Source organism: Amblyomma maculatum, chromosome 1 (assembly GCF_055883805.1).
Source record: "Amblyomma maculatum isolate TAMU_Amacu chromosome 1, ASM5588380v1, whole genome shotgun sequence".
NCBI lineage: Eukaryota > Metazoa > Arthropoda > Arachnida > Ixodida > Ixodidae > Amblyomma > Amblyomma maculatum.
In genome coordinates this window covers 281041306-281057238 of record NC_139344.1, presented here as the reverse complement: position 1 = coordinate 281057238, position 15933 = coordinate 281041306, and the positions used below count along the sequence as shown (strand labels likewise).

At 46.3% G+C, this 15933-nt stretch overlaps 1 protein-coding gene across 1 annotated transcript in view; it reads left to right on the top strand.

Annotated features, from left to right (window-relative positions):
• The window catches only part of mura (ring finger protein murashka), a 163448-nt gene extending 147810 nt beyond the window's left edge, over nt 1-15638 (top strand). Inside the window, exons 10-11 of the mRNA XM_084591479.1 lie at nt 870-1030; nt 12840-15638. Coding sequence (XP_084447605.1) covers nt 870-1030; nt 12840-12902 — 224 coding nt within the window. The 3' untranslated portion in view covers nt 12903-15638. The remainder of the gene's footprint in view (nt 1-869; nt 1031-12839) is intronic.
• The last annotated feature ends 295 nt before the right edge of the window (nt 15639-15933 follow it).

Genomic DNA, 15933 nt, shown 5'->3' with positions numbered 1-15933 from the left:
AGTGTACATTTCAGCTGCACTGTGCGGGAAGGGCAGGAGGAGACAAAGAAAAAAAGGGCACTTTAGTGGAGGGCCGAGGATAAATTTCGACCACCTGTTTTAACGTCCTCGGAAAGGTACAGCAGTAGCACTAGAAGTGGTAAGGGAATACATGGGTCCAGAATGAGTCAGATTGGGATGTAGCACATCTGGCAAGTACTCTCAGATAATGAATGGCAGCTTGCCAGTATCCCTCAAGATGAAAGTTTATAACAGCTGTCTCATCCAGTACTCCATTCTGGGGCAGAAACGAGGGTAATGAAAAGGGCGCAGATAACTATGGAACGATAAGTGGTAGGTGCAGTGTTAAAAGACATGCAGAGTTAGTCGGGGAACAGACCTGAGTTAATGGCATTCTAGTCAAAATCAAGAAAAAATGGCCATGGACAGTGTACGTGATGCAAAGTAATTGATGGTCATTAAGGGTGACAGACTGGATTCCAAGAGAAGGCAAGGGCAGCAGAAAATTATATGGTCGGATAAAATTAGGAATTATGTGGGGATAAGGTATGTGACTGGCACAGGACGTGATTCACAGGAGGGATATGGGAGAGCCTTTTCAGTGGGTGTAGTCAGGCTGCTGGTGCGGAAGGTTCTAAATTAAAACTGTGTTTGTATCAAGTGGCCAAATTACCTGACAGTTTCAGCCGTGTCATCACCAGCAGCTGAATTATTGAAGATGCTGATATCTTAGATTTTTGCCGGTTCAAGGAGCTTGACTGCAGAACGTCTGTGGAGAAATCACTAGGGCTGTGTAGTGTACATTTTGACAGCCACTGTTAGTTTTTCACTCATCGGGAGGTCGAAGGGTTGTGCTGTTCTCTGTGCAGAGATTGAGCAACTGCTGTCGTACCGTTTCAACCCCGAGACGCACGAGTCCGAGCAGACATCATGTGTGGTATGCATGTGTGACTTCGAGGCCCGGCAGGTCCTGCGTGTGCTCCCCTGTGCACATGAGTTCCATGCCCGCTGTGTTGACAAGTGGCTCAAGGTATGTATCACGAGGCATTGTACAACAGCATGTGGGTAACGCTAGTGGAACTCTGAAAATTTAGCAACAGTCATGTTATTCTCAGCACTACTCTGACACATGAGGGTCGAATTTTTTGAAAAAAACTTTCCCAGATGGCCAAATTACTTTATTGCGGATTTTGAAAGTTCAATATGAATAAAGTCAAGGAAAAGTTGTAGGAAAATATTTGAAACCGTATTTTGGTGTCAACGTTGCTCCACACTGCAAACTCTGGAACCTAACCTCAGGAAACCACTAGGAGGGCAGGAATGCCTCGTGAGCGTCAATGACAAACAAGCTAACAGCAGCCCCAAAGATGGAAATTGGTTTCTGTGGACTCTGCACCGGGAGTGGCCACAAGGATAAAAATCAAGTTTTTTGCGCCTCCATTGCGATCACGAGGGGGAGGAGGGGCAATCGAAACCATGCAAGAAAGGGCATTGCCGCAGACTGGGCCACAAGCTGCAGCTAGGTATCAGTTCTGTTTATCCCCTGCACGGAAGCGCCCATAAAGATAGAAATCAAGTTGAGTCTCCTTTGCGATCACATGGCGAAACCAAAACCGCGATAGGGCGGTGGCGTTGCTGCAGACCGGGCAACACGCTGCAACTAGGAATCACTTCTGTTTATCTTCTCAAGAAGGCAGCGCAATAAATTTCAAGCACTTTTTGTAAGTCCTAGGAGGTGGCAGCACCTCCCAGTGAGCATGCATCACCACTAGGGCGCGAAATTTCAAACGGAGGATTGAAACCGTACCGGTACGGCGAAAACCTTGCGGGATGAAAAACCACCGCCTTACATTTACGGTAAAAACCCTCAAAGGGTTAAGGAGAAGCCTTATCATTTTCAATGCTAGAGCCCAACTACTCGGCATACTTTACCAACAGGCTTGATACACTTAGTCCTTGAATGTCATTCAGTTATGAAAGAAGATTTTCCTTTAAAGATTTTTTTTTTACCCATAACCAACTTTACCTGCAGCGTAACAAAGAGTGGCATATTCACTCTGGCACCACTCTTTCATTGGCAGTAGCTAATTCCTTAATGAACTCAAGCATGGCATTGGGGGTGCAATTAGCCACTGCCTTCAGGCACCCCTTGGACAGTGCATAAAGGTGCTGTCATTTATAAAATTCTTCTGCAGTTTTTGTATCGGGCATTAATGCAAAATGGTACACATGGATTATGGGTGTCTATCTTTTAAGGAATCTACACTCATTTTGATGCCTTTTGATTAGCTGTAGTAGAGTCGAACCCTCTTTTAATGAACTTGATGGTCACATGTATTCCGTTTGTTGTACAGTAAAAGCTCGTTAATTAGAACTTAGGATCGTAAAAAGCTCAAATTATTGAATGGCATCGAAAAAACCGACAAGAACCACATGTATTATGGCAAATTTATTTGGCAAAAAAATAGGCAATGATTGCCTGCTTTTTAGATAAAAACAGTGCAACAGTGACTATTTTTCCGCACTTCCACCATTTATTGCCAGCACACTGTTCGGAGCACTAAAATAGAACTGTTCAAAAATGGAAAGCGCCAGCCTGGCATCGTTCACGGTGCAACGCAGAAGGGTCACTGCCCCTTCACAAGCAGTCTGCATCCCTTTTGTGGATTGACCGCACTGCGTGTTGAACGGCATTCGACAAATGTACATTTTGGGAGCAGTGGTAGAATCACACAGATGGAAGTGCTGCCAAGCTGCCCAATTGTGATCGCTTAGCTGGCTGATGCCTGGGCAATAGCCATCAAGGGCCGGCTCATAAAAGTAGTAGTTGGTCTGCTATCGAAGGTGAGGCTGGCCGTGTTTTGTCGCATTTGCTGTTGCACACATATGTCAGAGCTGCACGGTCAACTCTGCAGCATGCAGTTCAGTTTTGAGGAGTGCTATTTTGGTGATTGTTTACAATACCTATTGTGCCAGGACGTGGCCTAACCGGTGCAAGAACCATAGTGCCCGTCTGACACCATAGCCTTACATGGATGTTGGTTCTGCGCCAGCAGTAGGACTTATCCGTAGTCTCCAATTAACGAGGGTAGATTAAATGAGCACTTAGTTGCAAGTCTCAGATGTCACGCAGAACAGAGAGCAGGCAGCCATAGCCATGGCCGCCAATCCCAATTCTTCATTGCCGCTGACCACCACACAGGTCTTGGCTCCGGTTTGACTTTACTGATTCTTTCATGATTTCATCTTCTCTTCTCGCTTTGGAAGTGCGCTGTGTCATAACTATGCGGCCCTATTGCAGTGGCATTTCTTTGGCCACGCACTGGGCGCCAGGCGTCCTAGGTGTGTCGGCCGGTCGACAAACCATCGCCATATATGTATATATATATATATATATATATAAACCCACGACCTTCGAATATCGCGTCCGGTGCTCTTCCAACTGAGCTACATCGGCCGCTGTCTACTTTCTTGGATATTAATGTTGTCTGTATACTAACCTTGCGAGTGTTCACCAGCGCCACCCTCAACCATAACGGTGGACATGGAATGTCCTGTGTTACCGCCAGCGTCACGTAGAACGTGATCAAGAGCGAGGGCGAAAGCTGTGCTAGAACCCTCTTACGCTACCTATTGCTTCAAGACTGCCAGAACCGAGCGTAAGCTACAAGCAGAAAAATGAAGGGGAAATGAGGGTGCTTGTTATAATACATGAAAGAAAGAAGCCAACAGTCGGCGAGGCCAAGGAAAGCATTGGGGATTGTACTTTGTCTTTTTTTTTTTTTAATTTTTACTTCAGTAATCACGTAAATTAGTAATGTAATCTGTTTAGGGGAAAGATAAATAAACACAAAGTAGAAAGAAAAACAATGTGCCGATGGTGGGAACTGAACCCACGACCTCCGAATATCGCGTCCGGTGCTCTTCCAACTGAGCTACATCGGCCACTGTCCCCCCTGCTACTTTCTTGGATATTAATGTTGTCTGTATACTAACCTTGAGAGTGTTCACCAGCGCCACCCTATATATATATATATATATATATTTGCTTACCGTAGTTGCACGATTGTAAGTCTGCCTGTTTTCTAAAATTTGAAAATCTGAAATGGGAGGGTGAACTCGTGCATTTCAAACCAAAGCATGACGCTTCCAAAAGAAGGTGATAGAAGTGACAAATTAGTATATGGAATCTTGTATGAAATGTATACTGGATTTGTCAGTACGGCACAGGCTTCTGCGCAATTCTAGTTTTTGCAGAATCCACGTGAATTTTGAAATAAACAACATGAACGGTGATTGCTGTTTTTAATTTTTCATTCTTTTTTCTGTAATCAAATATTCAATTTGATATTCGAAGGCATTTTTTCCCATATCTATATTCGATTCGTATTCGAAAATTTCAATACAGTCGAACCCGGATATATCGAACTCGAAAGGGATCGCGAAATAGTTCGATATATCGAAAATTCAATATACAGAAATCGGCTTAAGACGCCACTTGCGATCGTGAAAAATGATGCTGTATTTGTCGCTTAACCAACCCACTTGAATGATGAACTCACCCTCCACTTTCGGCGCCGAGAATGTGAAAAAAAAAAAAAAAAAAAGAGTTGGTGGAGAATCCCTCCATTTCACTTCACCACAGGCCATAGCTTTTGTTAGATGCGCACCAAGCTGCTGTGCAGACGTCACGACGTATTTATTTTATACTTTTGTCGCTAGCTCCTGCAGTGGCAGGAAGCGAACTTGGCAGAGTGCCCATGATGGCTTGATTGCACAGCTAGTTCGATTTAATCACGTCACGCTAGGGGTGGACAGCGTCACTGCCACAAAATCATTGGAACGCGTGACAGCAGCAACTTCCGTTTGAAGCGAACAATGTTAAAAGCCGGCATCGCGATTCCAGCGAGCCGGGTGCTTTCGTTGATTCATAGCCAAATAAACGACTCTCGCAAAAAAAAAAAAAAAAAAAAAAAAAGCCTCCGTAATGAACCCTTCCCCTCAAGCTGATGTCAATATGAAAAAAAAAATGAGTTCATTATGCGAGTACATATATCGGCAGCTTACCATTTGGAGCATTCAAGAATTGAAGTCTGTACACACAACGTGAAGATGCACTTTATTTCACAGAAAAAAAAAATCACTAATCTTCGACTGCTTCTTCCTCTGGGCAATAAAGCGGAAAACGCTGGTCTCGATCTTGTCCAGATTGTCCAGATGTGAAAGGCCGGTGCCCTCCATCTCACCGCAACAGCGCCGAATCAAATTGAACGCCGAAGCCAGCTCCGCGGTTGTGTACTGGTGCGTTTCATCGAGATCACAGTGGTGGTCATCATCACTTGAATCGCCGTCCTCGTGAGTGCCCGCTACTCCCGCCACAATGTCTTCGTCAGCCAAGATGGCCACGGCTTGAACGTCGCTGTCGACGTTGACAAAATCGTCAACTGTGATTTCGGGCGGGACAACACCCGGAAAACGTGAGAGATCGCGGAATGCCACATGCAAGCTTCCGTCTTCGTCCGAGAATTCTGAAACTTCTGGACAGTCACCTGCGGCCACTGCAAGACCTGCCTTGCGAAAACAATTGACCACTGTGTCCTGCTTTACGTCGTTCCAGGCGCCAGTGATCATTTAAATGGCCCCCAGCAAGTCAATCTTCAGATCGACTCCCATTCTAAGATTAATTAGGAGCCGCTGAACAAGTCTCCTTCTGTAGCCGACCTTAAATGCCTTTATAATGCCCTGATCAAGTGGCTGCAACCTCGCTGTCGTGTTAGGCGGACGAAATTTCAGTTCTACATGGTGCAGCTCGCACGTGGTGTGATGGGCCGAACAGTTGTCGACAAGAAGGCAAACTCGGCGGCCTGACTTGCCCAACTCCATGTCCCATGCCTGAAGCCATTCAGAAAAAAGTTGACGCGTCATCCACGCTTTCCTGTTGAAGCCGTAGCGTACTGGAAGCTGCTTGCAGTTCTTGAAACACCGAGGCGACATACTTTTCCCAATCACGAATGGCTTTAACTTACAAGATCCGTCCATATTTGCCGCAAGCAAAACAGTGACGCGCACTTTGCTCATCTTCCCTCCGTGGTATGTGCTCCCTCGTAGGTCGAGCGTCTTGCTTGGCAACATCTGCCAAAAAAGGCCAGTCTCATCTGCATTAAAGATTTCTGCGGGAGAAAACTCCTTGGCGATCTTTGGCCACTCTTCGGAAAGCCACTGTTGCATTCCTTGGTTGCTGACTCTTTCACTCTCGCCTGAAATCGTTTTTCCCACGATGCTGTGGCGGTTTTTAAATCTGTGCAGCCACCCAGTTCCGCCGCAAAAGTTTTCCTCGCCGAGAACAGTAGCGAACCATTTCGCCTTTTCCATTAACATGGGCCCATCTACGGGGATGTTTTTAGCCCGGACCTCCAGAAACCATGCATAAAGGGCCTGCTCAACTTTCTCAAAAGCCGCAGGGCGCACACGGCACGCTCCGGAACGACTTTGCTCACCTGCCTTGAGCTTAGTTTCTTTTGTTTTTTAGCAGCGTGCTTAGTGTGCTCTTTGAAATGCCAAATGCATCTGCCACCGATGACTTCTTGCCCTCTTCGACGCTCTGTATGGCCGCCAACTTGGTTGCGAAAGCCAAATTCTTCCGCTTTTTAACGTTCGTAGCCGACATAGCTTACGCGACGCCGCACGCTCCCCGCCGCGAAACAAAAGAAAGAGAACAGCACGCTGCAGATAGCATCTGACACGATAACGATCAGGCGGCAGTCTGACTTTCTGTCTGTCACGCGCCGAGCTGGCTTGCCGCCGCATGCGTAGCGCACGCTGTGCTGCAGCGAACGGAGACTGAAAATGAGGAAGGAAAGAATGGGCACATGGATACACCCTTGCGCTTCGCTCTATCCTGTTGTTTCTCCTCGCCGCAACGCCACGGCTGCATTAACTGCGTCTGCTCCGTACCGGCCGCCCGTCGCCAAAACGGCTCCCTCTCGTTCTTCCCGCTCATGGCTTGCAGGCGTCACGTGCTGCCACGCGGGTCACCGCAGACGCGCGCGGCTTTGGGGAAAGGGCGTGGCGCTGCTCTAGACCGGCCGTCGCCGAACCGGTTCTCTCTCATTCCGCGCGCGGCTTGAAAAGCGTCATGCGGCAAACGGCCATGGATGATGCGATTGTCTTTGTGGACGGCGCGGCGCTCCTTTTAGTGCGTGGGGCGGAGTTGATATATCGAACGACCAGTTAATTGGAGTTCGATATACGACGCAGCTTTCCTATACTTTTACATGGGATTTTCAAGGGGATATTCCGTGAGTTCGATATAGCCAAAATTCGATATATCCGGGTTTGACTGTATTTTGCGCGCCTCTAGTTTTGATGCATTTGACTTCATTGCTGAGCATGTTTTTCTGTTCTTAATTCTCTTAAGTGCTCCAGGTTCGATAAGCATTTGACGCTCATTCATGGCAACATTCAAGAGGGTGGTCATTCCTTATACCGGAGAAACAAACTGTGCTGTGGGCTACAAGTTTGGCACTTCGGAATGAGTGCCGCAGGAGTAGCGGCTCCAGTGAGGCAGAATTTTCAGCTGGGATGGCAAGTGAAGAGGTTTCTGTGGGCCGAAACCGGGAAGCTTTCTAGAGCTGGAGGCCAAGTTTTTAGCATACATAAATCGGTCCCTGCCAGTGGCATGCAACATGGTCCTACAAGCCCGGGTCCTTGCTTCGAGAGCGGGGGTACTTTTGGTCATGCTTGGCTGTTCCAAATGATATTTTGGCCCAATCATTTGCCAACTGTGGGATTTTGCTGAGCGATGGCATGCTGTGGGACCGCATCAGTGATGACGACGGCAACATTAGTGAGGACTAGTTCTGTACGCTGGTATTTTAAGAATATGCTGCATACTTAAAAAAAGCTGGGTTTAGAACCCACGCCAGAACGAACAGATAGCTTTCCTGGCCCACGCACGAGAGCACTACACTCCACTCGCCACAGCCAGTCATACCTCATTTAAAACTGCAACGCATTCTTGTGCTGTGCAGTAAACTTTGTTGTTTTCACCAAGTTCCTACTACGACACACTCTTGCGCTGTGCAGTGCACATCATCGTCTTTATGAACTTCAGTATGCGCCCCTTCCTCATTTCACCTAGGTAAATACACACCAGATGGGTGAGTGGGGACAAGATCCGTGAGCGTTGACACGTCTTGTTCCGCAACATCAGCACTAACACTCAGGCTGTCGCATTTTCCCAGTGCAGGCAGTGCTCTCAGAGGTTTTTAACTTTTGTTTTAAGCTGACGATTGACTAACAAACAGCAACTTTTCGGCTGAGTAAGCCTTGGGCCCTAAAAATTTAAGGGCACTTGAACTCCACATTTCAGGGTATAAATGGCTCCAGCCTGTGGCTTCTCTTGTGGATCTTTGTTTGCATACTTACTCCATCGCTAATCGCTTAATTTGTGCTTCTAATATCCCACCTATACTCAATTAGACATTCGTAAGCTACCACACTTTGTCCGAGACCACACAACATGCCCCACTTCAACCAACCCCTATGAACATGCCTGCATGGCCTAGGAGTAGTGTGTCTGACTCAAGATCCAAGGGTCCACCCTCTTATTTCAAAGGAGCTGCCCGATTTGGCAGTTCCTGCCGACTTGGTCATGCCATGTGGTCTCACACTTGCCAACAAATCAGTGCATCTCCTGCCAATACCATGATTTTTTGCTCATGGCAGGTTTTCTGGAGAACAGGGCAGTTAGCATTGATGCGTTAGTATGCAGAAAGGGTGATGTGGTTACTACAGCATAAGAGTAACAAATTATAGGTGTGCCAAAATTATGAGCCCAAGCCCGGCCCAGGCACTGTGCTACAGACATGAGCCCATCCCAGCCCGACCTGCTATATTTGCAGTTCAAGTGGCGATATAGAAATAAATAATTTGAAGATGAGTTTATTTAAGATGTCAATATGTTGAGTTCTTGCTTTTAAGATGACAAATTTGTAGATTATATAGGGTGCAGCACATACATAGAATGGTCATTCTGGGTTACCGTACAAAAGCAACAAGTTATGCATTATTGATTGAAGGCTTGATGTATTTGTGGCTCTGCCGTATGATGAATCTGACAGCGCTGAAGTTTCTGTCACTGAACTTGTGGCTGGAAGGACCAATATGTTCTTAGCAAAAACAAGTTTTGGGTGCACGGCTTCTTTGCTTCTCCAAGAGCGTGTTGGCTCGAACTGTGAGCACGGGCTTGATTCTGTGGCCAAGTACTTGGTTACGAGAGTAGAAAACTGGGCAAGTTGGTAAGTATTCATCTTGTTGTGGCACCATGGGACGAGGACAGATACGGAGAAAGACAGACCAAGTGCTCTGTCTCCTCTGTTGTTCCTCTGAGCACTTGGTCTGTCTTTCTTCGTATCTGTCCTCGTCCCTGTGGTGCCACAACAAGATGAATACTTGGTTACCTTGTTCCACTCACTATCTGCCTCTGGCGAAGCTGGCAAGGCACCGCCACTACATTGCCTGCGCTGAGAAATTAGGAAAATTTGAGAACCGCAGGTGATTTGACTAGGTTCGACGTCCCTCTCGCACTGAGCCTGTGCCAAGGCCAGGAGCTAGCCACACCAGAGGCACTTCAAAAGCGACAGCATGGTACGAATCTCGGAACGGATACTTAAACTTAATTATGGTAGGGGTCAAAGCAGGAGACTCGAAAGTCGAAACTCAGTAGTCCACAAGCGGCCCTTCTGTTCATTTTTAACTGCTAGCACAGATCTGTTCATGTTGAGGCTGCATTGTGGAAAGGTGGATTATGTCAGTAGAAAACTGCTCTCACGCGGGGATAATGCAGGCAGATACCTAATGCTGTGCATTCAAGGCACTTAGTGCACCATGGCCATATTCGCATTTTTGCAAAAAATGCATGCCAAATGCAATGCAAATAACCCTTATCTGAACTCCCCCGTTTGTTCGCGCTGTTTTTTCGTATAATGTACCACCAACTCGCCCGCTTATCTATCCTGTTAAATAACCCTTATCAGGGCCCTGCCTGAGCGGACCAAGCCCGGCTCCCATGCCGACCCAGGTGTGGGCTTTTTGGCAGGCCCGAGCTCCTACACACCTCTATCAGCTCTATAATAGATGCGTGCCATTGCGTCTGCTGGCTCCTGTGGCGCTTGGCAAGAGACCCAAAGACTGCAACAAGTTTCGATTACATACCGACTAAAATTGTGGTGCAAGAAGCTGGCATTGGCAGGTACAAAGAGATTTATGATAGACTGGACATGCACAAAAGAGTTCAATATGGCTATTACAGCGAGAAAAAAAGCACAGGCGTGCCGTTACACCAGCTGCCCTGGCACCCGGTGAGAAACCCGAAGACAACAAATTTTAACCTGTAAAATCAAGGCTAAAGAGTCAGCTTCATCAGGTTTGAACAGATCATGTAAACAGACCTACAATGTCCACAGCTTCAGCAAAGCTTCCTCCTACATGATTCCCCCATTGCAATTCACGAATGGGCACTGCTAGGAATAGCATGACCACAAATGTTGCTTAATTAGTCATAAGTATGCATACGAATTGGTGTAGCAGGATGACTCATACTTGAAAGGTTGTTCCTCTGCATACTCCAGCGTCCACATTCTGGTCAGGCATCTTTAGACAGGAAATTAGCCTGTAAAGTCGTGCCCCGTTAATATGACCCCCGTTAATATGGACGACCCGAAGTATGGGCATTTTTTCTGGGGACGAAACCTTTTCAATGTATTTATGCCTCGTTAATATGGAAACTTGCTGTCTGGACAATGGACAGGGGAAGAATGCACACGGCCATCTTGGGCCCATGTATTTTTGTCTCGTTAATATGGACAGTGCTTGAAAAAAAGCAGAGGAGTCCGAACGCAAGTTAAAGAAGGGCGCGCCGCCCACGAACCTACATGACAGCCGATACGGCGGGATGCCTGAACAAGTCCTGTGGGGTTGGAAAGAACCAAAGTGGGTGTGTCGCGGTTTTAGAGAGGGGGGGAGCGCAATAGCGGAGGGGAACATACACAGCAAACCGAGGGGGAACCAGGAGATTTCTGGGTGCAGCAGAAGTGCCGCCGCAGTCGGGAAAACAGCAACATGTGGTTGCAATAAATTCTGCTGATCGTGAACAGAGAGGCCGGTAAAACCGTAAGAAAGAAATGACAGGAAGAAAGGCAAGTGCCTACAGTGGTGGTGGGAACTGAATTTTGCTTTTCCAAAGCACAATGTGTGTTCCATGAAGCCGTTAACGCTTTTCAGTGAGAGTTAAGACACACTCACAAAGTAGAGCGACAAAAGAAAGGCGACGTACGAACACGCAACTTGGACCGGGCGTCCCGTCCTGGACGTGCTTCCCTCTCATGCTCCTGGTTTTCGTCCCTGTTGCGCTGCCGAACTGCCACATTTTTGCACACCAGGCGGTCCGCATGTCGGCTTCGCTTTGAGTCAACGATGCGGCCTTGACAAGGTCTGAGCTCTTCGTAGTCGGCTAGCCGTCGTTCTAAACTGTACTTCAGCTTGCAGTGCTTGTTTTATAGGAACACATAGAAACGGCGCCATGAAGATGGGATGTTCGATAGCCCTCTGCATAGCAGCTTGCCAACTTGACTCCCTTGCTTCCTTGCGGAAACAGTACAAGGAAAAAATGAAAGAATCAGAAGAACGGAAAGGCAGAAAGGTTAACTAGGCAAAAAAGTGCAAAGCATCAGGAGCCTGTAACCCTCAACTTGAGTCTGGCTTTTGGCATGGCGGGAATTAAACGCAAAAGAACAGAGCTGAACGTAGGCGCGAAGAAATATGTGAATACAAGCGGCAAAAGCCATCTCAGTCAATTCAAGCCGTGAGGGACTAGTATAGACTGCTCAGCTGTTTCCTCGCCTCAGGAGAATCTCAAGCAGCTACTTAGTGGCTACTTTGCTCAGTGACGAGGCCATTTTGGAAGAGGCAGTGAATAGAGAATTGGACGCTGATTCATCGGCCTGTGAGGAGTTCGTTCTCGAAAGTTCGACCAACACAAAGCCCACCATCACGGGTGTCATAGTATGCGAGTCGCTTCAGACTGCACTACAATTTTTCGAAGATAACAATGACAAGGATAAGGCACACAAAATTGCCGGTGTTCTGTGAAATTTTGAGTCCAGTGCACATCGTTAGGTACAAAAGCAGTCATTAATTACAATTCCTTAATAAAATCCTTTCTGATTTTATTTATGACTCGTTATTATGGATGAATCGCTTTATGGACAGTTTTGGTCGAAAACCAAAGTGTCCATATTAACGAGGCACGACTGTATTGGTTTTGTCAAAGCACTCTTGGAGAGCTTGGTGTAAAATAGAATGTGTCCCAGGATAATGGCTTTCTGGTTACACGTCTACATCTACTAGGGTGAAACTAACCCTAAATTTCAAAGACCCCATAAAAGCGCACATGCAAGGTCACCAAGGCCATCTGTTTGTGGCTCAAAGTTCTGCCAGTGGCTCACATGTGGGACACAACACAAGGATTCAAAAATGGTTGAATGTATTAACATGGAATATAACTGCTTTGTTTCTTTGACTAATACAAAATGTGGTGTTTTCCAATGCTATTACATCTTTTTGTTTTGCTTGGGAACACTAGTGTAGTACTTAGCTGCTGTAATCAATTGTCTTGCATATTTCATAAGCATGCTGCTGTGACAATGGACTTGGCTTGACTGGCTGCTGCTGCATTATATTGCATTTGTGCATACTGAAAGGCTTGAGGGAAGGCCTGGAAGTAGCCTTGGAGTTTCTGGCACATGTGTGGATTAGTATATCTTGCTTTACTTTTTCAGAATAACCGCACATGCCCAATCTGTCGAGGTGATGCATCTGAGGGTGGCCACAGCTCTGAATGAACGCACTCTCGAGCTGCCTGCCAGGATGACGACTTGAAGTGGAACCACATCTTTTCTTTTTTTTTTTTTTTTGGAGGGGGGCGGGGGGAGAGAGAGAGGAGGACCGTAATGGACTGTGTTGAGTGTAGTTGATGTCCTTGCACACTCCAAAGCCTTCTGGGAGATAACTGCCGAGTTGACAAAATGCTTGGTTGCGGAGCTGCTGGACTTTGTGTTCCTTTACCATTCTCTCTTTTCCTTCTCCACTTTTGCATGTCTTTGACAGTTCTTTGGGCCAATTTTTTGCTCACCAAAATTGAGTTCTGGAGTCAAATGTGTTCCTGGTTGTGGTTCTCCTTGTGCAATACAAAAGGTTTGCCTTTCTTTGTGTGTGCACATGCATGTGTGTAAGCCTGTAGTCCTGCAGAAAAAATATCTGTTCCTGTCTGACAGCTCTGCAACCAGTGTGCTTCGCAGTGCAAAGAACAGTGAACCAAGTGTGAATGAGTCCCCCTTTTTTTTCCGTGTGTGTGTGTGTGTGTGTGTGTGTGTGTGTGTGTGTGTGTGTGTGTGTGTGTGTGTGTGTGTGTGTGTGTGTGTGTGTGTGTGTGTGTGTGTGTGTGTGTGTGTGTGTGTGCGTGTGTGTGTGCGTGTGGGTTGGTAAACACATAGTTGTCAGTCCATGGTGCGAGGCAGCTCTGGGATGAACGAGCAGGGGCCTCCTTGTGTCGGGAGTCGCCTAGCATATTGCCCATGCCAAGGCTTAGTTGTTGCCCAGAAGTGCACCCATATGCTGCTTACTAGGTTTGCGTCTCATAACACTGGAGGCTCTTGCTGTGGCTCTTTTGCAACCTGGCTTTTTCTTGGTCGGCTTCTGCATCATGGTTATTTGTGTGCAACATTCAAAACAAAAGCCGGGTTAGAAAGAAGTCAGGTGCTGGCCACAGTTGTTGCTCAACTGCTAGTGGTCCCCACTGCGCTGATGTTGGTGCGTGTTGCTCTGATGTGTGCTGGACCCCCACCTTTTCATGAGTTTTGAAAATGAATTAATCCAATGGAAAAGCTGCAGGAGAGGGGGAGGGTGGGGAAGCGTGCCATGACTCTGTTCATTTGACCTTCTGCTATCAAGAGAATAGGGCAAGTGGTCCCATGTCAACCATCGCATTCATGCCCATTGTGCATATTTAAGAATCGGCATCTTCATTTGAGCACTTGCTTTTGCCCTCTGTGAAAACCACAGTGACCTGGCTCTTCCCCATTTGGCAGCAGTGCTCATCCCACAGGAGTTTTGGGGTTTGATTTGGTCCATTCAACATGTATTTATGTTACGCCATTCATTTGTCTAAGTCGTTTTCAAGGTCCATTGCTCACATTTGTCATGCTGCATTGTAGTGTTACGTATTTTCGTTTTTGTTAATGCAGTCCAGTGATTCACACATGCCGCAGTTCCACCCACCACCCTATGCCGTATCTTAGTCAGTCTCCGCGGCTCTTTCTTTCCCTTTTTTTGCTGTTGCGTTTTTTAAAGGGACAGAACACTGGCCACAATATCTCATGAGATTATGGCGAAGAAAAGACCTTGCTTCATATAGTACAGATCGAGCACTACAACATAAAAAAAAAGCGGCTTTACAATTCTAATTTGCCGTTGACAATCGCATGAAAGCAACTGAGGCGCTGTCTAGCGGAGAAACCCTATTACTTTCACGGTAGTACTCCACGTGACTACTTGTCAGCAAAATATAGCTGATTTTCGTAAGTGCACACTGTTCTCTTTTCTTCTAGGAGTGCTTGCCATAATTTATTATATTTAGCACTCTCTCCACTGCATTTTTAAATAACCACTCCTCCTTTTGCACCGCGAGAGGCGTGCTTTCCGGTTTTGCCACTAGATGGCGCCACAGTGTTCGGAACTCTGTGAATGAAGCGATGATTGTGCCCACTAAAACTTTCGTCGACGAGGCGTGCATTATTGTGCCCTAACAGCCTTGAGTGTGAAACTGAAAAGGACGTTACTCTAAGCAAAGAATGCCTAATTACTATCTGGCGAGTAAAATTTATATTTATTTTTGGTATGTCTTTTTGTCGACCACTAGTCGTCATCGCCATCGCTGCTCATGGTTTCCAGCATCGGACTACATAAAAACTGCCGCATGCACTGATAGAAAAATTCTCGGTAAAAATTTTGTACAGCATTTGTACCAAAACCGCTATGGAATCGAACATTTTAGACATCAATCTTTCCATTGCGCCGGAAAAAATTTGGACACCTAAATTCGTGTTCTGTCCTTTTAACAGATAATCTGTGTTTTGTGGATTGCACGCATTCATTCATTATGGGAAATTGTCCCGTGCTTTCATATTCGTTGTTCAGTTCACTTATTGTTCTGCATGCATTGTTTGATAAAGGTGTTTGCGATAATCTTTGGAGTGATAACTTGAGTTATACTGCAGTATTTCACATACCAGCGCTTTGTTTTGACACATACCAGGAATGTATCGGCTACAATTTAGGGTTTTGCAATGCTGTTAGCTTTCCATTTGGGATGTGTCTGCATCTTTGCGCTGCACAAAGCTTGTTTGTGGCACCATTTTACTCAGGGGAAGTCACCCACAAGTTATTTGTTACCTTTGCTGTAATGTGTTCTGTTCCCATTTTTGTATGTGTGCGTGTGTTTGTGTAAAAGAAACCTCTCACTTGAGCACCATCCAATTGCCAAATTTCTCGAGGCGGCTAAAGCAAAAAGTGCAAATTTTTAGCAATCACCTATCTAAGCTCAGTTTGACTGGATATGTTTTTTTGAGGCAGCACTGTTGTTTGTTTTTTTTCCCCTCCAATCATTCCAAGGCAGTGGCCAGCTACCCTTGCTTGGCACCTGTGCACTGAAGCCAATAGTGCAGCAGCACCTTTTTTGTGGCGCTGGGCATAGAAAAACATTTTTAAGCCTGTTTCACGGCAGCCATAATGCATTCATTGCTTTCTACACTTGCTGCCCTTATGGCTTCCTCACTAGCAGTGCAATAAGTGTGCTCTTCTACATTATTATTATTT